Source organism: Wyeomyia smithii, chromosome 3 (genome assembly GCF_029784165.1).
Source record: "Wyeomyia smithii strain HCP4-BCI-WySm-NY-G18 chromosome 3, ASM2978416v1, whole genome shotgun sequence".
Taxonomy (NCBI): domain Eukaryota; kingdom Metazoa; phylum Arthropoda; class Insecta; order Diptera; family Culicidae; genus Wyeomyia; species Wyeomyia smithii.
This window is the reverse complement of record NC_073696.1, coordinates 152,088,687-152,110,437: the sequence shown is the minus strand read 5'-3', so window position 1 is coordinate 152,110,437 and position 21,751 is coordinate 152,088,687. Positions and strand designations below refer to the sequence as shown.

At 39.3% G+C, this 21,751-nt stretch overlaps 1 protein-coding gene and 2 long non-coding RNA genes across 5 annotated transcripts; 1 reads left to right on the top strand and 2 right to left on the bottom strand.

Annotated features, from left to right (window-relative positions):
- Positions 1-1,277: 1,277 nt before the first annotated feature.
- On the bottom strand, positions 1,278-19,422 carry LOC129731631 (uncharacterized). Of its 2 annotated transcripts, none has more exons than XM_055691768.1 (2): positions 19,203-19,422; positions 1,278-2,028 (listed from the first exon to the last, which is right to left on the bottom strand). In XM_055691768.1, exons 1-2 carry the CDS (start codon positions 19,338-19,340, stop codon positions 1,732-1,734), a joined length of 435 nt encoding a protein of 144 aa, XP_055547743.1. In that variant the 5' UTR covers positions 19,341-19,422; the 3' UTR covers positions 1,278-1,731. The 2 variants fall into 2 exon arrangements, with proteins under 2 accessions (XP_055547743.1, XP_055547744.1); XM_055691769.1 differs by lacking the exon at positions 19,203-19,422 and adding an exon at positions 4,978-5,713.
- LOC129731632 (uncharacterized) lies at positions 16,883-19,196 on the bottom strand. Of its 2 annotated transcripts, none has more exons than XR_008729045.1 (3): positions 19,040-19,196; positions 17,326-17,571; positions 16,883-17,262 (listed from the first exon to the last, which is right to left on the bottom strand). It is a non-coding gene; the product is annotated as an uncharacterized LOC129731632 (long non-coding RNA). The 2 variants fall into 2 exon arrangements; XR_008729046.1 differs by having other exon boundaries at positions 19,077-19,192.
- Positions 19,423-20,511: 1,089 nt separating the features above from the next.
- LOC129731633 (uncharacterized) lies at positions 20,512-21,658 on the top strand. Its single transcript, XR_008729047.1, has 2 exons — positions 20,512-21,203; positions 21,291-21,658. It is a non-coding gene; the product is annotated as an uncharacterized LOC129731633 (long non-coding RNA).
- The last annotated feature ends 93 nt before the right edge of the window (positions 21,659-21,751 follow it).

Sequence of the window (21,751 nt, the reverse complement as noted above, 5' to 3'; positions counted from 1 at the left end):
ATAAACGTTACTGTTCGAACTCATCGTCTGCACTTGAAGCTTAACGGACTCATGGGAATTCACAATCCTTGTCGCTTTATCAATATCTAGTTCTTTTTCCTGTAAAAGCTTTTCTTTTAGTTCGCTTGGAGCTAGCAAAATGATTTTATCGATTACGCTTATCGATCTACTTTCTTCTGCGGTCTTGCCAAAATCGCATTTATTGGCTTGCTCTTGGCAGCGCAGCATGAATTTAGCAAGGGTTTCATCGGAGTTTGGTTTCAATGTCCAAAATAAATTACGTTCAAAACTGTCGTGCTGTTTTGGAGAGAAATAGGAATCCAGTTTACTAATTGCTACTGCAAAAGTATCAACTGCGTTTTTGGCATCATGTTCGACATCGGCGCCTGGTATAGAAGCAAATATTTGTTGTAAATCAGGTCCCGCTTTCGCAAGAAATATGTTCCGGATCCTAGTTCTGTCCTTTTCTCCGGTAGCAACGACAATGTAATCGAAATTGCGCTTATACTTAACCCATTCATTTCGCACTACATTTCTTGGCAGTGCCTTGAAGTGGAATTGTGGAATATCCCACTTTTCCATGCTTCCACGATCTACAAGTTAATTTGCTTTAGAACTGCTATCAGCAAATAGCCTTTTATCGCTCCACGAACCGCTACTGTGTTGTAGCCTTCCTTCAATGTTTAAATCGCTGCTCAACAGCCGCTATGTTTTGATAGCATATAATGTTTCTGGTCGCTGTTTATTTCCAGCCGCTACTCTTTGGTAGCCTCAAATTATCGCTGTTACTAACAGCCACTACACACCGGTAGTATTTTTAACCTCCGTTCGTATCGCGCGTAAGCATCCAACGCTTCTTCTTGCGGTTACTACTTCTACGTAGTATAGCACTCCTGTAGGTCAAACAAACATAACCTCATTTCCCATGAAGAGAAAACAAACATTTCATGTGTATGAAATGCGATTGAAAATATAGTAAATATTACCTTTTCTTTCGTTTCAAATTTACCTCGGTCGCCAAATGTAGTACCTCACTCCGAATAACAATTGTATAATTTAAGTAATACCTGTTAAGCAACTTATTTATTTAGCCCGCTTTCGTTCTTACATCAACACCCATAATAATAACATTTCTCTCAGGCCCGTACTTCAGGGTTGCATTGTATAAAGTACCGCGCCGGGCAGGGAACTGTGATACCGTAGTAAACTTATTAAAAACAAGCGAAGGTTCCAAGATCAGAAATTCAACTCCTCGGACTGAGTCCTGCTCAGTCCTTTTTATTAGTCATGTTTCCAATATGTGTGCGTGTTCCGAAAGTGTGTAATACAAAAACGATAATATTTTTTGAGAGGGAGTTCGAACGAGGTGTCGACTTTTACTAAGCCTTTCTGGTAGATATAACAATTCTTCCTCCTTTAAAGTTTTAAATATAATATCTATAGTTTACAAAATATTTGAATGTGTTTAAACACTTGTATTATTTTTTATAGTTGGAAATCGTCCGTTGACGTCTTAAATACTACATAAATATTAAACCCGAATGCGTTATTTGACGCTCTTAATTAATTTCAAAATATAAATGAGACCGAATGCGTTCTTTGACGCTCAATGCTGATTCAACTTATTTACAAAAAAAACGAATGCATCCATAGATGCTCTAGCCAATGATTAAATATCAAATTGAAAACGTCCAATAGACGTCGTATTTTGCTCACTTATTCTTCATGTTTTCACTTGTACTGTTTGTAGCTTTTTCGGTTTCCTTTAAGCCTCTCAGGTCGCCGTAATGTCAGCGAGGATTGTTCCTTTTCATCCGGTAGGTCGTCCGAGCGTTTGCTTTTCGTGGCTGACTCCACCAACTCGTCATCGTACCCAAAGAAATCATCCTCGGAACTGTCCTCCGAAACCGCTCGACCTCGTTTAGTAAACATCCTGCTTGGCACCGTTATGTTTTGACGAACCTCAGTCCTCTTGGGTAGCCTTAATTGCTCTCGGTGTGCTTGCACCACCACGTTTCCAACACTGATCTGAAAAGTTGCAGGAGGACAACGTTTTAAAAATTTTGCTGGTATCCGTCTTGAAATATCTTTCGGATAATGATTTTTATACCAGATGGTATCTCCCAACCTCAGATTAGTGATTGGATCTTTGAAAACCTTTTCAGTATTACCTGTAATACTACGGTCCTTCTCATCTATTAAATCATCAAAAGAATCGTCAATTTTCTTTGGTATAAATTTTTTCTTAGGGTTAATTAAATCTAATAAAATTTTTGGGGTGTAAGTTAAATTTTTTTCTGATGGAAAACTACCATCTTTTGGTAAACAAGAATTGCTGTAGTTGATAAGAAACAAGTTGATTTGGTCCTCCGTGTCCAGTTTCCTAACCCCTTCATCAAAAAGAAATTTCTTCAATACATCCTTAACAATTCTGACTGATCTCTCAGCTTGTCCATTACTTGAAGGATTGTAAGGAGGACTTTTCATCACAATGATACCTTGCCTTTTCAAAAATGATGAAAATTCAGAAGAATTAAAGGGTGGGCCACCATCTGTAACCACCACGTCCGGCAGACCAAATCTAGCAAAAAGGGACATAAATTTTTTGATTACCTTATTAGCATTAGTACCAAACTTCATCCATTCTAGCTCGATCCATTTGGAGAAACTATCAACTATTAGCAGAAACACTTTTTGACCATGATAAAAAAAATCTGTGTGTATTCTGCTGAAAGGACGAATTGACGGAATCCAATGTGTTTTATTTTTATTTTTTGGTACTATTGCCATTCTATTACAAATATCACATGAGTGGACAAAAGACTCTATTGCTGCATTTATACCGAACCAATATACTAATCTACGAGCCAACTGTTTCATTTTTACGATTCCAGAATGGTTTAAATGTAATAGTTTTAGAATATCTCTTTGCATCGACCTTGGAATGACAACTCTATCCTGAAAAATTAAGCACCCGTCCATAACTTCCAAGTCGTGCCGATTAGAATAGATATTTATCAAATCTTTGTCAAATCTTTCAGGCCAACCATTCTGGTGATATGACAATAATCTTTGTAAAAATGAATCCTCAGAAGTTTCTTTAGCAATTCTGGAAATGTCTACAGGAACTTCCTGTATCAAATTGATACTCTTAACGAATTCTTTGTCAAACTCAACAGGTACTTGTTGATTAAGCGGAAAACGTGAGCAGAAATCAGCGTTGCCCATTTGGGCTGACGGTCTATAACGAATGTCGAAATCATATATAGACAACTCCAGAATATACCGTTGTAACCTTGTCACATAAATTGCATTTTTACACGATTTCCCAAAAATGCCTACCAGTTGCTTATGGTCAGTATAAACGGTGAAACTTTGGCCATAAAGGAACTTATGGAACTTTTTTATTGTGTTTACTACGGCTAAAGCTTCCAAATGTAAAATGGGATAAGAACGTTGAGCTTTGTTGAGTGAAAAAGATGTAAAACAGATTGGTTTTTCTATGCCATCAACAATATGTGCTATGACTCCACCGAGTCCATAGCCTGATGCATCTAAAACAACAACAATTTGTTTTCTTGGGTCATAAAATTCTAGCATATTTGCCTTTAATAAAGCGTCTTTGCTAGCTGCAAAAGCTTTTTCACAATTATTGTCCCAAATAAATTTTACATTTTTTTTCAACAATTGGTAAAGGCAAAAAAGTTTAGATGATAAATGAGGAACAAATTTTCCGTAATAATTTACGAGACCTAAAAATGCTTTTAATTCAGTCACATTTTTCGGAGCAATAGCTTCACTAATCATTTTAATTTTGTCTGGATTTGGAAGTAAACCGTTTTCAGTAATGATGTGCCCCAGATATGGTAAACTTGAAACAAAAAAATTACATTTATTCAAGTTCACCTTGATGTTTGCATTTTTGAGTCGTTCTAAAACTGCATAAAGTTTCTCACGACAATCAATCAAATTTTTTCCTGCAATCAAAACATCATCTAAATAAACTGACACATTCTCAAGTCCGGCCAAAACTTGTTCCATCACTTGTTGAAAAATTGCTGCGCTGGAGGACGCCCCCTGAGGTAAACGATTATAAGTAAAAAGCCCTTTGATGGTGTTGATAACCATAAACTTCTTCGATTTTTCTGATAAAGCTAGCTGAGTATAAGCGCCCTCCAAGTCTAAAGAACAAAAAATTTTACAACCTGATAATCGCGCGAACAAATCTTGTGAAACTGGAAGCGGATATGTGTTTGGGATGATCATTTTGTTAATAGAAACCTTGCAATCTATAACCAGCCGCATTTCCTGATTCTTTTTAACAACCGCAATAACCGGAGATGCCCATTCACTTGTCTTGATCGGTGTTATTATTTTTTCTCTTTCTAGCATATCCAAATGTTTTAAAACCTTATCTTGCAATCTATACGGAACGTCATAAACTTGTTTAAAAATGGGCGAATGATCTTTAAGCACAAGATCGGCTTCATAACCTATTATTGGCGAAGAAAACTCTTTATCAAAAACGTTTGAAAACCGCTGTTTAATATCTACTATTACTTTTTCCTTTTCATCAACAACCCCAATGTTGTTAACAGTAACAGAATTCAAATTGATAAAAACTTTCCTCCAATTAGGAGAAAAAATATCCAACCAATTTCTTCCCAATAATGGAAGAAAGTCGTTTTTTGCTATCTTTAATAATAAGTTCCAAACGTTGATAATTTCCATTCACCACAACATCTACCAAAGCTTTTCCCGTGATAGAAAGCTCAGCCCCATTAACGACCACCAGTTTCTTCACACATTTCTGTATAGGTACAACAAAAAGTTTGTCAAAAAATCGCTTCCCCATAAGCGTTATTGATGAGCCACAATCAACCTCCATTTTAACCAAGCGACCCTGAATCAAAACATCAATCAAACATGGTTCATTAATGTTTGATTTGTTAGAAACCATCATGCATTTAAATTCACCTGAATCGTCAGACGAATCATCCAGCGCAGGTTGCAGTCGATTGAAAAGTTGCTCCAATTGCGTACTCGTACCCGGTTGAAGCTCATCGGCAAAACGAACTATAGGTTTCCTCTGGTTATTTATATATTTAAAACATTTTTTGATAACATGTCCAGATTTGCCGCAGTCTACGCTTAGCATAATCTGCTTTCCTTGGCCTCGAACCGCTTCTCGATCTGCCCCGGTAGCCGCCAGTATTCCTATTAAGTGCGCCAAACGATTGCTTCTGCTTCTACTTCTGCTTCGTTTATTATTGAAACCGCCGCGAATGAACTTGTCCCGTCTACCCAACCTTGTTTTAATTGAAGAAATCTGATCCGATCTGTTACTAATCATTTTAGCTCTTGAACCGGCTAGTTCCCAATTGATAATCATTCGCTCAGCTGATGCCAGAGTGAGATTTTCCTCACCTAGCATCTTCTGCTGCAAATCCTTATCATAGACTCCCATCAGAAGTTTATCTCTGATGGCAGTCTCCTTGAATTCACCGAATTCACAATATTCCGCCTGCAGCTTTACTGCTAAGACGAAATTTTCCGCCGATTCATCTATAGCTTGTATTCTGTTGTAAAATTTGAAACGTTGAATCAAATCAGATTCCTTCTTATCGAATCTTTCTTTTAATTTTTTTATCAACTCTGCATATTGCAAAGAAGATAAATCCCTAGCGGGGTAAAGCAGCTTCAATTCCTCGAAGACCGCCGGCCCGCTAAGAGTAATAAACAAAGCTTTCTGATTATTTTCTGGGACATTATTGTATTGAAATACAAATCCCAAACGCTCAACAGAGTCAGCGAAAGACGCGCCAGGAACGTACGGTTCAATTGAACCTACTATATTTGAAGCCATCGGTATACAGTGCAAATAAAACGCTGCGTGGAATGGAAACAGATGATGGTAAAATGAGAAAAAAAAGTCACTCACCAAACCCGATGAATATTACCTCACGCGAGAGCTGTAACAAACTCTCAGCCAGGAGAGACTGTCCAGAGACCTGAGATCCAACAGCTGATGAGTAAGCTTTTTGCGCAAAGCTTCGATTTCCTTGCGCCGTACGCACAGAGCTTTATAGCGTAACGCCTCAACTGCAACTTTTGGTTGCCAGATAATTTTTTTGTTTCACTTTCAATTTAATTAGTTTAAAACTTTAAAAACTTTTTAATTTCTTTAAATTTTAAATAGTAATCACTGCCTTTTTAAAATGAACTTAAAAATTTAGATAAAAAGAAATACAATAGCTTTAAAATTTTTTGTTCAATTAAACACAATAGCCTTTTATCCCCTTTGGAATATCACACAATACACATTGTCTTCTTTAGAAAATTACACAATAGCCTTTTGCCTTTTTTGAAAAACATACAATAGCCTTTTTTCTTCACACTCTTTTCAAGCTTTTCAATCTGCTGAACAAGCTTTTCAATACCTCTTTGTCCTTCAAGACAATAGCTTTTCAAAATTTCCTTTGTACCAAACACAATTACTTTTTTTTATTCCTTTATTCTTTTTTAAATTATTCACCATAACCCTTTTCAATTACTTTCTTCTTTACATTAATTTACGTCAAACACTTTTTTTCATCCCCAAATTGAGCTAATTTAGACCTTTTTTTTTCTTCATCTATAGTTTATTTGACACGGCACAAATACAATTCAATGTTTAACGGCGCCAATTATATCTGGTAGCTTACTTTCTAAAGTATCTTAATAACTAAAAGCAAATTTTTTATCCTCGCTGCCGACTACGAGCTAAAACTAAATCTAACTTAAAGCTAGAATATTTTGCATTAAAAGCACAGGTTTGCTGTTTGATGGTTTTCATTGCCATAGGTAAGCAGCATATTAAATTTGTTTCGCTGCTGGGCCAAGATATTACGGACTGGCATATTGGGTTGTTTCCATCGGGCCTTGAGAGTATCGTGCGGGTCTGATCGCTGTTTCCGGATCCGGGGTCTTAACGTGTTCTTGTCGTTTGGTTGGATGTAGGCGGAAGGGGATAGGACTAAACTGGGGCGTGGATGGATTTCAGGAAAACGTATATAAGGGACATGTAGGATAGGTCACGGCTCGCCAAGACATCACGAACAGGAACAGCCGGCTGCCTACCTTCGGCCTGCAGGGAAGCTATTAATCTAGACCTGGCGTCACGGTGTACAGGGCATGACCAAACAACGTGCTCTATGTCGTGATAACCTTCACCACAGGCACAGATACCACTCTCCCCGAGCCCAACACGACGGAGATGCGCGTCAAATCTATAGTGATTGGACATAAGCCGGGACATCACGCAAATGAAATCCCGACCTACATCCAACCCCTTGAACCACGGGTTCGTCGATACCTTGGGGATTATGGAATGTAACCACCTTCCCAGCTCCCCCTTGGTCCAAGAATTTTGCCAACTGATGATCGTATTCTGACGTACAAATGCGAAAAATTCATTAAAGGCAATTGGTCTTACATAAATATCACCGTTTGTTGCGCCCACCTTAGCCAAAGAGTCCGCTTTCTCATTACCCGGTATCGAGCAGTGAGAAGGGACCCACGCTAAGGTAATCTGAGTAGATTTTTCGGATAAAGCACTCAGATGTTCCCGTATTTTCCCCAGGAAATACGGAGAGTGCTTAACATCTTTCATCGATCGGAGAGCCTCAATGGAACTGAGACTGTCCGTAAAGATGAAATAATGGTCCGTGGGCATTTTTTCGATAATCCCTAGGGTGTACTGAATTGCAGCTAATTCTGCGACGTAAACAGAAGCAGGATTATCGAGCTTATGGGAGACGGGTAAATTGTTATTGAAGATACCGAAGCCAGTGGACCCATCAAGAAGTGATCCGTCAGTGTAGTACATATTGTCGCAGTTGATGTTTCGATATTTATTGGAAAAAATTTTGGGGATCTGCTGCACGCGTAAATGATCCGGGATTCCACGAGTTTCTTCTATCATGGATGTATCGAAAAACACAGTAGAATCAGAAGTATTTGATAAGTCGACACGATTTGGAATATTCAAAGAAGGGTTAATATTTTGGGACATGTGATTGAAATACAATGTCATAAAACGGGTTTGAGAATTAAGTTCGATTAACCTTTCAAAATTTTCAATCACGGGACGGTTCAAGACCTCACATTTGATTAGAATACGAGAAGACAGGCTCCAGAAGCGGGTTTTCAATGGTAGTACTCCAGCTAAGATCTCCAAACTCATCGTATGGGTCGATTGCATGCAACCCAAGGCGATACGCAAACAACGATATTGTATTCGCTCCAGTTTGATCAAATGTGTGTTTGCTGCGGAGCGGAAGCAGAAACACCCGTACTCAATGACAGACAATATCGTTGTTTGGTAAAGCCTTATAAGGTCTCCTGGGTGGGCTCCCCACCATTGTCCGGTTATTGTACGAAGAAAATTCACTCTTTGTTGACATTTTTTCATCAGATACCCCACGTGACAACCCCAGGTGCTTTTAGAGTCGAACCAGACACCAAGATATTTGTGTACCAAAACCTGAGAAATCGTTTTACCCATTAATTGTGTTTGAAGCTGAGCAGGTTCATGCTTCCTAGAAAAAACTACTATCTCAGTCTTCTCCGGAGAGAATTCGATACCTAGCTGTAAAGCCCAAGCAGACAAATTGTCCAAGGTATCTTGCAATGGTCCTTGCAAATCGGCAGCTTTGGCTCCTGTAACAGAGATTACACTGTCGTCTGCAAGTTGTCTTATCGTGCATGAATTTGCCAGACATTCGTCGATGTCATTTACATAAAAGTTGTAAAGAAGGGGGCTTAAACATGATCCCTGGGGAAGACCCATGTAGCTAATGCGAAAAGTTGCCAAATCGCCGTGCGTAAAATGCATGTGCTTTTCGGACAACAAATTGTGCAAAAAATTGTTCAAAATTGGAGAAAATCCTTGTCGGTGAAGTTTACCCGGAAGAATGTCAATAGAAACGGAATCAAAAGCCCCCTTAATGTCCAAGAACGCAGACGCCATTTGTTCTTTGCGAGCATACGCCAGCTGAATAACTGTTGAAAGCAACGCAAGACAATCATTCGTCCCTTTGGCAGGGCGGAAGCCAAATTGAGTATCTGATAGTAGACCATTTGATTCGACCCAATGGTCTAAACGACGGAGTATCATTTTTTCCATCAATTTCCGGATACAGGACAGCATTGCAATCGGCCTATAAGAGTTGTGATCAGAAGCTGGTTTCCCTGGTTTTTGGATGGCGATCACCTTCACTTGCCTCCAATCTTGCGGTACAATGTTTTGCTCCAGGAACTTATTGAACAAGTTCAACAAGCGCCTCTTGGCGTTGCCGGGTAGATTCTTCAACAAGTTGAATTTGATTCTATCTAACCCAGGCGCGTTATTGTTACAGGACAGGAGGGCAACTGAAAATTCTGCCATCGTAAAAGGTGATTCTATCGCGTCGTGGCCCGGAGACGCATCGCGAACAATGTTTTGCTCAGGAACAGAGTCCGGACATACTTTCCTGGCAAAATCAAATATCCACCGACTTGAAGACTCCTCGCTTTCGTTGACCGTTACGCGATTCCGCATTCTTCGGGTTGTGTTCCAAAGAGTGCTCAACTATTTAGACCTTTGCCTAACTAATCTTTTTTTTACTCTTTTTTTTCCGTAACACTTGCAACACTTCCAGACCGTCGCCTGCTTGATATCACTACTTAGGCAAAATTTATAACTTAATTAATCTCCCAGCACCTTAACCCTCGAGAGAAAATTAAGAAACAAATTGCCTTTTATCGAATTTCCCCAAAAAAAACCTAAGCCTGCCGTACGCTCTTCAACTTCACCAAAAAAACTAGTGCAATCTAACGTTCGACGCCGACCGTTGCCGTTGCCGCGAAACTATTTTTCACTGTACCGACGGTAACAAATTATCACCGCAAAACTCACTTACGGACTTTTAACACTCGCGAATATATGTAACTATTTAAAATTAACGCACTTACAATTTTGCCGCGAAGTCGCCAGTTATAAAGTACCGCGCCGGGCAGGGAACTGTGATACCGTAGTAAACTTATTAAAAACAAGCGAAGGTTCCAAGATCAGAAATTCAACTCCTCGGACTGAGTCCTGCTCAGTCCTTTTTATTAGTCATGTTTTCAATATGTGTGCGTGTTCCGAAAGTGTGTAATACAAAAACGATAATATTATTTGAGAGGGAGTTCGAACGAGGTGTTGACTTTACTAAGCCTTTCTGGTAGATATAACACATTGGTACACAGAATCACTCACAGCAACAGGGTCATACTTGGCTACCACATAGACCATTTTACGAGACGTTTCTGAACTCGATTCATGAATGGAATTTTGACAGAAAGCTCGGAACCGCTCACATAACGCACGTAAAAGCATCATCAACATCAGCAGGATCCGTGACACCTGTCAGTTCGTAAAATGGTCTATTGTTGTTTGAAAAAAGTGTTTTTTATTTATGTATTAGAGCTCCTCCAGATATGAGAATGGTTATGGATTTTTTGGCATGTGTATAGGGTTACCATCCGTCCTGATTTAGCAGGACATGCCCTGAATTTGAAACCCATTTGGAACGTCCTGATTTATTTTTCATATTTTAGCATTTGTCCTAATTTTTCCGACTGATGCCGGATATCCGAAAAGTAGTAAATTGTTCAGTATTATCATCTTGACTCCGGGAAAAAACGAACTTATTTCGAAAGATTTTTTTCTTTGGTTGAATCTTAACGAGAGAAATCGTCTAGTCGTTGAAACCGTTAAACGTTTTTTGACAATTGTTAAGTTTATTTCAAACAGTTTACTAGTGTTGCATTTTTAGGTATCTACTAACGCCTAATGAATCAAAGTTGAAAAATTGACTCGTTCGAGAAATACGTTAAATCTTAGTCTTTTGGCGTATTTTGAAGTGCAAATCTCAAATTACGTGTTTTATTTAATGATACCTAAAAAAATAAAATTAGCTTATGTCAAATTTATTATTTATTTCAAGCAACTCTTTTTAACTTTGTTTCCGTCTTCCCAAATTATCGATAACACAATTCTTTTGCAGGTTTCTTCGTTTGTGCGTGCATGGATTTTTAATTCTTGTATGTTTAATTAAAGTAATTGCGTTAGACCGTGGAACGTTTCGCAACGTTGCCTTCAATAACTATTATACTCAAAATTGGCGAACTGTCAATAATTGTATTTTGTACTTTGTGCTGTTTCGATTCCTACGATTTGCTATTAATATTTGCAAATCGCCAAACAAAATTTAGATGTAGAACGCGGAAATTGTTCTCGAGTCTTTGGTTGATTCTAGTGACGAAGAAAATGATTTCGCGAAACAAATCTTTTTATACGCGAGTATGAAAAGGATTTTTGGAAAGATTCGGGGTGGCTCTCAGCCTGGAAAACGGTAAAATATCGACCGCTATGCTGAGGATGTTTGCCATCCAGCGTTTTAACAATGATTTCTTTTCGGAAACACCGGTCTATACCTGTGACCATTTCCGACGCTCCCCTTACCCGCCCGAAAAAACACCCAAATTTCAGCTCGATCCAAGGGATTAGGGAAAAATCAAACCTCGTGGGCAGATTTTCATCTGAACCAAATGCAGTACGATTCTAAGCATAGGAAGCATATGCAGTTGAAACAGTTCTTTTGTGTTACAAAAATGGTGAAAGCTTAATAACATTTTAATATGATAGGAATAGGCAATCTTAAAAAACATATCTCTTTTTAATAAGAGATCATCTTGTAATTATTCAAACAACTAAAGTTTAATATTGACCATCGCTACTTGCGTTTAAAGACAACAAGATTAGTGTACCCATTGGGAGATAGTCAGATAGTAGCCCAAGCAACCAGAAGTTCGAATTTCACTTAACAAACGAACTTAGAGGTTCACATAAGGTTCGGATTTGGTTCCGCGGAACTTTCTTGCTGAACAACAAGACACATTACTCACAAACCGAACTTCATTCTAAATAAAGTACCGTCTACACCTGAAAGCTATTGGAGAGACAATCATTGTATCACCCCTAGTGTACGTGCGGTGCGTGTGCAGCCCTGTCTGCTGCACACACTGTTGAGTCGTAAGCAGCGAGACTGTGTGAGTGGTCACTGCGAATGCGCGCAGAGTATAAGTAAAACCTTTTCTTCAGTAACAGACGCACTCTCGATGTAACAACATATCTTTAAATAAATTTCCTTTTTTGTTCGTTGAATTAATTATCTTCGACATTCTATTTCACTGTAATTCGAAGTCCAAGAGGTTATGGGCCCAGGTGACGCAAAAGTGAAATAGTTTTGTAGTGTTTAGAATAGTTTTTTTTCGACGCGAAGTGTTTGAGTGAAAATTTAAGACGGACAATATAGTAGTGCAAGAAAACAAAATGGCGGATACGAAGGTTGCGGTTGAGAAACTGAATGACAATAATTTTGGAATCTGGAAGTTCAAAATGAAACTCCTGTTGACGCGGGAAAAGCTGTTGAAAGTGGTGACAGATCCGAAACCGGAAAATGCAGATGCGAACTGGGTCTCGAATGACGAGAAGGCGCAGGCATTGATCGGATTGGCACTGGAAGATTCGCAACTAATACACGTCATGCAGCAGGAGACGTCGAAAGGAATGTAGGATGCCTTGAAAAAGTATCACGAACGGTCATCTCTATCCAGTAAGATCCATGTTGTGCGTCAGCTGGTATCGCAACGTATGCCGGAAGGTGGAAAAATGGCGGACCACCTGAAAATGATGACGGAGCTGCGCCTCCGGCTTACAGCGCTAGGCGAAGAGGTGAAAGATCATTGGTTCGTTGCTTTGATGCTTTCTAGTCTACCTTCTTCGTACGATGGTTTGATCATGGCGCTTGAGAGTCGGCCGGATGCCGATCTAACTGTTGATTTTGTGAAAGGGAAGCTGTTGGATGAAGGCCGGCGGCGTGACGAAAAGTCTGCTGAGGCGGATAGTGCTTTTGCAACGTCTTCGTTTAGTGGAAGGCAGAAAAAGGTGTTTAGCGAAAAACCAAAAGTGAAGAAAGAAAAAAAAAAGTATGCCATTACTGTAAAAAGGAAGGACATTTTCGGCGTGATTGCCGAAAGTTGGTTCAAGATCGGCAAGAGAAGGGAAAAGCAAATGTGGCTGCCGAGTGTGAAGAATGTTTCGAAATGTGTCTGGCGACTGGAAGTGCCGGAGGAGTAAGTGTGTGGTATCTTGACTCTGGTGCTACATCCCACATGACCAACGATGCATCTTTACTTGGAGAACTCGACGGATCCAGAAGTGCTACCATCTGCTTGGCCGACGGCAAACAAATTAAATCGGCTGGTGCTAGTTCTGGTAACATTGTCTGTGTTAACGGTGAAGGTGCTAAAGTGAACGTGAAATTGGAAAACGTTTTTCACGTTCCATCGCTCGCAAGCAATTTGCTCTCGGTGAGTAGAATTGCAGACCTGGGACTCAGTGTGCTATTTGAAAAATCGGTGTGCAAAGTGCTCAAGGGAAACGAAGTGGTCTTGGTCGGTCAACGAAAGGGTGGTCTGTACCATTTGAAGCAGTTTCCGGACAGAGCCCTGCTGGCTTTAGAGGAGCATGGTGGTTCGTGTGAGCATCTGTGGCATCGTCGCTTGGGCCACCGGGATTCGAAAGCTGTAATGAAAATAGTGCGTGAGAATCTGGGCCACGGCTTGAAGGTTGGTCAGTGCAATGTGAAATCGGTGTGTGGGCCATGCTGCGAGGGGAAGATGAGCCGAGACTCATTTCCCAAGGCTTCGAAGAGTCGAGCTAGTGAAGTTGGTGACCTTGTGCACAGTGATTTAGGAGGGCCAATGGAAGTGGCAACACCGAGTGGAAATCGGTTTTATATAATTCTTGTGGACGATTACAGTCGCTATTCGGTTATTTATTTGCACAAGCAGAAGTCGGAAGCGGAAGTAAAAATCCGTGAATACTGCAATTTGATGAAAAATCAGTTTGGACGTTACCCCAAGTGCATCAGGTCGAGTATTCTGGAAGTGGCTTGAATAAGTTTTTCGTTAACATTGGCATCGTTTAGCAAATGTCGGCTCCATATTCACCGCAGCAAAATGGAGTGGCAGAACGAAAGAACCGATATCTGAAGGAAATGATGCGCTGTATGCTGTCTGAATCTGGTTTGGAGAAGAAACTTTGGGGCGAGGCGATCAACACGGCAAATTATTTGCAGAATCGCTGCCCATCGTTGGCGGTTGACTGCACTCCGTACGAAAAGTGGAACCGGAAGAAACCTTCGTTCAGTCACCTGAAGATATTCGGAAGTGAGGCATATGTGCATGTTCCGAAGGAACTTCTTGATATGAAGTCCGAAAAGTTGATTTTTATCGGTTACGCGGTGGGACGAAAAGCATATCGATTTCTCAACGTTCAGACCAGTCGAATTACGATCAGCAGAGATGCAAAATTTCGGCGTTCCACCAAGAAGGCTGATTGAGGAGATTTTTTCAGCTGAAACTTCCGAGGAGGAAATAGAACCAAGAAATTCGAAGGAAGCGTTGAGCTGCGATAGGAAAGAAAAATGGAAAGCAGCCATGTTAGACGAATTAAAATCTCGAATTAAAATGGAAAACGGAACGTGGGAACTGGTGAATTTACCTGAGGGACGCAAGCCTGTCGGTTGCCGCTGGGTTTTCAAGTTGAAACGAAACGCAGCTGGTGAGGTGACCAAGTATAAGGCGAGTCTGGTGGCGCAGGGATTCTCCCAGAAATACGGCGAAGACTACGACGAAGTTTTTGCACCAGTTACCACCCATACAACGCTTCGATTACTGTTAGCAACAGTGAGCAAGAGAGGTATGAAGCTGAGGCACTTTGATGTGAAAACAGCTTACTTGCATGGACAACTTGACCAAGAGTTGTACATGCTGCAACCTCCTGGCCATGCAATAAAAGGTAGGATAAACATGGTGTGTCGCTTGAGGAGAAGTATTTACGGACTGAAACAGTCTGCTAGGTGCTGGAACAAGCGACTGGACGCAATTCTTAAAGGCATGGGTTTTAAGCAAAGCAAGACGGATTCCTGCCTATATACGAAGCCTAAACGAGAAGCGAATCTATGTTTTGGTGTATGTAGATGACATTCTTGTTGGCTGTAAAGATGAAGCGGAAATTAGTGTTGTGTTTAGAGCACTACAGAAAGAATTCGATATCACGGATCTGGGTGACCTAAGTTACTTTCTTGGCTTGGAGATACGTTGCGAAGCTGGAGTTTATAGCCTGTCTTTGGAAGGCCATATCGATAGAGTGGCGGAGAGGATCGGACTTCGCGAAGCGAAAGGAGCAAGGACTCCGATGGAGTCTGGATATGTGAAGGAGGAGGACAAAAGTTCCGTACTCGCTAATGGGGCCAAGTATAGAAGTCTTGTCGGTGCATTACTGTACATAGCGGTCTGTGCTCGACTGGATGTGGCAGTGAGTGCATCAATACTCGGTCGAAAAGTGAGTTCACCGACAGAGGCGGACTGGGTGGCTGCGAAGCGAGTCGTCCGCTACCTGCAGGCAACCAAGAATTGGCGATTGCGGTATGACAATGCTGGTGGTGGTGACCTAGTCGGATATTCCGATGCGGATTGGGCGGAAGATATTCGTACTCGGAAATCTACCACTGGTTTTGTGTACATGTTCGCTGGTGCGGCCGTTTCATGGAGCAGTCGGAAGCAATCGAGTGTAACACTGTCTTCGATGGAGTCGGAGTATGTGGCGCTCAGCGAAGCAAGTCAGGAGTTGGTGTGGCTTCGGTGTCTACTCAAGGAATTGGGTGAACCTTGCCAAGGGCCTGTGACTGTACTAGGAGATAATCAGAGTTGCATAACTTTTGCAAGCTCTGAACGTACAAGTCGGCGTTCAAAGCACATTGAAACTAGAGCGCATTTCGTTAGACAGTTGTGTGACGATAAGGTGTTGAACCTGAAGTATTGTCCAACGGAGCATATGGTGGCTGATATACTTACAAAACCACTTGGTGCGACCCAATTTGAAAAGTTCGTCGACATGAGGATTTGGAAACCAGTGGTGACAGCATTGATTGAGGAGGAGTATTGGAGAGACAATCATTGTATCACCCCTAGTGTACGTGCGCTGCGTGTGCAGCCCTGTCTGCTGCGCACACTGTTGAGTCGTAAGCAACGAGACTGTGTGAGTGGTCACTGCGAATGCGCGCAGAGTATAAGTAAAACCTTTTCTTCAGTAACAGACGCACTCTCGATGTAACAACATATCTTTAAATAAATTTCCTTTTTTGTTCGTTGAATTAATTATCTTCGACATTCTATTTCACTGTAATTCGAAGTCCAAGAAAAGCAACTTAAAAGTTCATGAGAAGCTGCTTGTTCCCCTTTGTTGGAACCTTAAAGTTCACATAAAGTTCACACGTGAACTTCAAAACCCCCGGAAATTAAAGTTCGATTAACATTTTATCCGTACTTCTAATCAGCACGGAAGTTCAATAGAAGCTGCTTTCTACTCTTCATTGGAACCTTAAAGTTCACATAAAGTTCACACGTGAACTTCAAAACCCTCAGAATTCAAGTTCGGTTAGCATTTTATCCATACTTCCAATCAGCACGAAGGTTCAGGAGAAGCTGCTTGCTCCTCTTCATTGGAACCTTGCAGTTCACACAAAGTTCACACGTGAACCTTAAAGCCGCCGGAAATTAAAGTTCGGTTAGCATTTTATCCGTACCTTTGATCAGCACGAAAGTTCAGGAGAAGTCTATATCATACTTCATTTCCACTTCAAAGTTCATTTTAAGTTCTGACTCGTGCTTTCTCTACATTGGCTAAAGTGAAGTTTGCTTCAGGATTAGTGATAAAAAATGAGTTTTTCAAAAACATTCAAAAATGTGGTCTATTTTATTATCATCGGAATTTTATTATCTAAATTAATGGCAAAAAGAAAACAAAGCTATGATTCCAGGTAATATTAGGGTGCTTAAAGGTTTCTCTATCTGAACACTTTTGTTACCTTACAGGAAATCAATTATGAATTCAGATACCAATGAATGTGCAGGTCAAAAGAAAAAATGATGTAAGCTGTGAAATCCCGTTAGACATTTGCTGTGCGTGATGCTTCCATCCCTGAGCAATTTGCCCAAATCTTGGGTGTTTTTATGTAGGCCACAGCATGATGTTGCCGGTTTTGGAGGTCCGAATCCATTTCTCGGACACCACCGAGAGCTCCCTGTGTTCCAAGGCGTTGGTTGTTTGGACTGCGGCACACAGCATATCTGTTGACCGAAAAAGTTTTTGTTGATTTTGAACATTTATCATATTTTGTATATACTGCTTACCAGAATAAAATTTCAGTAAACGTTTGGAAGGAAAATATTGCGTACACAACGTTTTTCAATTACAATTACAATTACAATTACTGCAGCAAAATCAAAACAAACTAGAGAACTGTCAGACTTAAGTTCACATTGCGTTCCGCGCGTACTTCTTCTGAACTTGAAAGTTCAGAAAAAGTTCCGCGTCAGCCTTTTCTGAACTTCCTAGTTCGCATGAGGTTCTGCCTGTACTTTATCTGAACTTTCAAGCTGAAAGAGAGACCCGGTATGTTCCTATAGCTATGAACGTGTATGTAATGAAGAGAAATCAGCACATCGATTAAAATCGATGCTGATCTCATATAGCGGGAACGGAGCAGTGGTATGAATCTAAGCTTTAAAGAGGGAGGACTCGAGTTCGAAGCTTGTGTAGTAAGTTGCAAAAAAATTATTGAATTTAATAATAAATGAAGCCAGACATTATTCTTCTGATCTAAATTTCTTCAGTAAATGATTATCATGGGATTGATGAAGCAACACGAATGATGAGTGAGGGAATTGGAAAATTGCAAATTGATTTTTATTTTAAGTATTTTGAAGTTTTCTTTTCAAGCTGAATAGCGCTCTGTTCAGCGACCTAACCGAACTTAATGTGAACTTTCTAGTTCGGTTTAAAAGCTGCTTTGCATGCTACTCGGAGTTTATTCAACAAATGCGAACTTGAAAGTACAGTTAGTTACTTAAAAATTGAGCTGAATAGAATTCTATTCATGATCGTTGGATTGGCTGATTAGTCTATAATTTATTCTTTTATCCGACCTTTTGGTTACTTGGGAGCTTTGCTAAGGATACCATCTGGTCGAAGGTAGAAATCAGGACACTTTTGAGTATTAATAGAATCACAGCACTAGCCCCGCAATTATCCTGTATACTAATAGTTATAGATTTGAAGAGGAAGATGAATGAGTAGTATGATTGTAGAATTATTGTTAGAGAAGCACACTGTCGCAGTGGAAAAACATGACATAGGGTGGTTCAATTTTATTGAAGACGCGGGGCATTTCAACGGCATGCGAGCGTTTCGTGGGACGTATCTTGTTAAAAAGCGGTTCTGTCTCGTATTTTCACAATTACTAGATGTTCGACGATTCCAAAACCTAGAAGATTTATCTCGTCACTTCGCTGATATTGTATCCCGAAATCGTAAAAGATACGCTACAAAATTGACTATTTTAAGAAAATCACGACAAATGCTAGAATATGAAAAAAATAACGACGCTCAAATAGAATCACAATATCAGATCATGTGCTGCTAAATCAGGATGGATGGTATCCCTAAGCTGGGCATGTCTGCTACCTTTCTAACATGATTCGGTGATAGGTATTTTTCATGTTTCATGCAACACCAAGAGCATTTCCGCTGTGCCTCTGACAAAATTCACACCTTTTGCCCCATAACTTCCGTCAGACCCTGATGCTAACCGTAAGATTTTGTCAGATGGTAGCTTGGCATGCCTGCTAACTTTCTAACATGGTTCGGTGATAGGTATTTTTCATGTTTCATACATCACCGAGAGCATTTCCGCTGTGCCTCTGACAAAATTCACATCTTTTGCCCTATAACTTCCGTCAGACCCTGATGCTAACCGTAAAATTTTGTCAGATGTTAGCTTGGCATGCCTGCTAACTTTCTAACATGGTTCGGTGATAGGTATTTTTAGTGTTCCTTGCAATAAACCTTTATTTTCAGCTTCTTAGATCTGGTTATCTCATACTTGAATTTCTCGTTGATTTGTAAATAAACGATTTGTAAATAAACAAGGTGATAATGTTAGGACTGGATTGAAAGTGTTGTAATTGAGCGTAATAAAGAATATGCGTTTTTCCGAAGCTTTACTTACACATTTTAATCGAACATTAAACCTGTACACTATAGACACTATATATATAGACCTGCGTAGTGGATGACAGCAGCACTGGAATCGCTGGTTTTTTATATTCTTGTTATTTGTTTGATACAAATTTTTCGTTATGTTCATTTTGGCTCGCACGTTTGACAGTTATTTTGGCTCGCTGCGATTCAGTCCGCAGGTCTATATATATAGTGTTTATACTGTACACTGGTTCACTTACATTTAATAAAACATCCCTGGTGTAATCTTACAAAACTGTGTACCTTGTGAAGAATTTCAAAAAATGATATTCGCTTATGCATGGTGGAAAACAGAACTGTATAGTTCTTGGCAACAAACGGCGCAAAAACTGTGTTGCCGAAATACACTGGTTCAGTGAAATTTAACAAATCATCACCGGTGTAATCTAACAAAACTGTGAACCTTGTGAAGAATTTCAAAAATTTTATTCGCTTATGCATGGTGAAAAACAGAACTGTATAGTTCCGAAAAAAATAACAACAAAAAAACATTGAAAAAAAAACTTAAAAATTGCTGTAAGTGTACATAGCTATACCATAATTTAACTATGTTTTGTATTATAGAAACATCAATTTTACATTAAATATCATTGTCCAGAACAATAAAAAAACATCGTTTTTGCCATTTTTACCATGAAGAAGGGGGGTCGTTATGTATCATAACAGCATTTTTCAGGCATTTTTCCCATACATTTAGAAGTCACTGACAATGTTTTTCATGGTAGAATTATTGTCGGTGGTAGATTCAACAACAAAAAACGTTGTTAAAACATGGTAATGACAACAATCGTTTACAAGCTTACAGTAAAAATACCGTGTTTTTTACAATGAAAACACTGTATTTTTACTGTAAGCTTGTAAACGATTGTCAATACCATGTTTTAACAACGTTTTTTGTTGTTGAATCTACCACCGATTATAGTTTTACCATGAATAACATTGTCAGTGACCTCTAAATGTATGGGAAAAATGCCTGAAAAAATGCTGTTAAGATACATAACGACCCCCCTTTTTCATGGTGAAAATGGCAAAAACGATGTTTTTTATTGTTCTGGACAATGATATTTAATGTAAAAGTGGTGTATCTACAATGAAAAACATAGTTAAATTATGGTATAGCTATGTACAATTACAGCAATTTTTGAAGTTTTTTAATGTTTCTTTAATGTTATTTTTTTTCGGGGTTCTTGCCTTCTTGGCAACAAACGGCACAAAAACTGTGTTGCCGAAACGATAGATTTTCTCTTTGCGCGACTCTATATACACGTAGACTCTGGTTTTAGCTGCAGACGGTGTTATGAACAGATACGCAAAGAGTGTCGTCGAAAACTCCAAGTGAACCGTCAAATCGAGGCTCCAAGTGTGCAAAGTAAAGAAACTCAGGAGTGTTACTTTTCGTACAGAATGTGTGTTGTAATCAGTATAAATGTTGTGAACCACGTGCAATTATGGTTTGAACGGAAAATGTGTTTATTATGCTCGTATTATGAGTGATACATTGAAAATAAAAAAAAAGTATAAACAAACTTTGAAACTCAGTAATATATCCTTACAAAGTTTCGGAATTTCATTACACTTTCTAGTGCGTATGAAAAGTCATGCAAAATTAAATGTGGTTGCCAGAATTGTTTGGAATAGAATATTAGCAAAGGGTTGCCATATTTACTGCTTTTCTCTTTGCGTATCTCTATACAACAGTCCCTACACGCTGCTTTATTTTAACTCTAATTTGATTAGGATCTACTCAGTTTGGTATTCTTATGCAAAATTTCAAAAAGGGAGTTATCGGGGACTGGATAATTGAGTAACATTTACTAAAATTTTCATAATTACCATGTTTACTCAGTTTTGAGTTATTATCCATGATGTTTACTCACCCCTGAGTATATGTATATGTCAAAAGTTTTCAACAGCGATATTATCTGTTTCCGAAAAACAATTGGTGTCGCTTTTTATTCGTTTGCTAGCAGTAAGTATTTGATCTTTCATCAAATCAATAATTTCCTAATCAATTACATTACAAACAACATGTAACAATATTCCATAACAATTTCAGCTCAACATCATTATTGCAGAGGATTTGAAAACATAAAAAACATCTCTTCAAAATGAACAACCGCATGTTGTGTGTCCTGCGATGCCGTTTTAAGTCAGGCTTTTATTCGTGATAATGAACGGAAACATTTGTATCGATGTACAGTGCCCAATACATGCAATCGATACAATATAAATCCTTCGCAGTGTTTGGTGACGGATGATGACGGATTTTCTGGTGTGCGTACTGTACAAAAACATGAGCCACAGTTCACGGGCAACTGTGAACCGGTTGGTTGCCGCATTATATAAAGACACGTGAATGATTTAAAACTTTTATAATGTTTCGATGAAAAATAAATCTGTTTTGATTGTTCTGAATTTATTTTATTTATTGAGTCAGATTTACAAAAACCAGAAATCATCAAATTTCCAAATTTTGGCAAACTGGGTAACTTGTACTCAATTTCGTTAATTCCTGGT

Bases quoted from the DNA above. Each gene is read 5' to 3' on its own strand.
- LOC129731631 (XM_055691768.1), bottom strand. From the start codon at position 19,340: ATGAACATAACGAAAAATTTGTATCAAACAAATAACAAGAATATAAAA. The intron at 2,029-19,202 runs GTAAGTAAAGCT...GCAACTTTTCAG, and splicing joins TTAATGTTCGATTAAAATGT to ATCAGTGTTGGAAACGTGGT.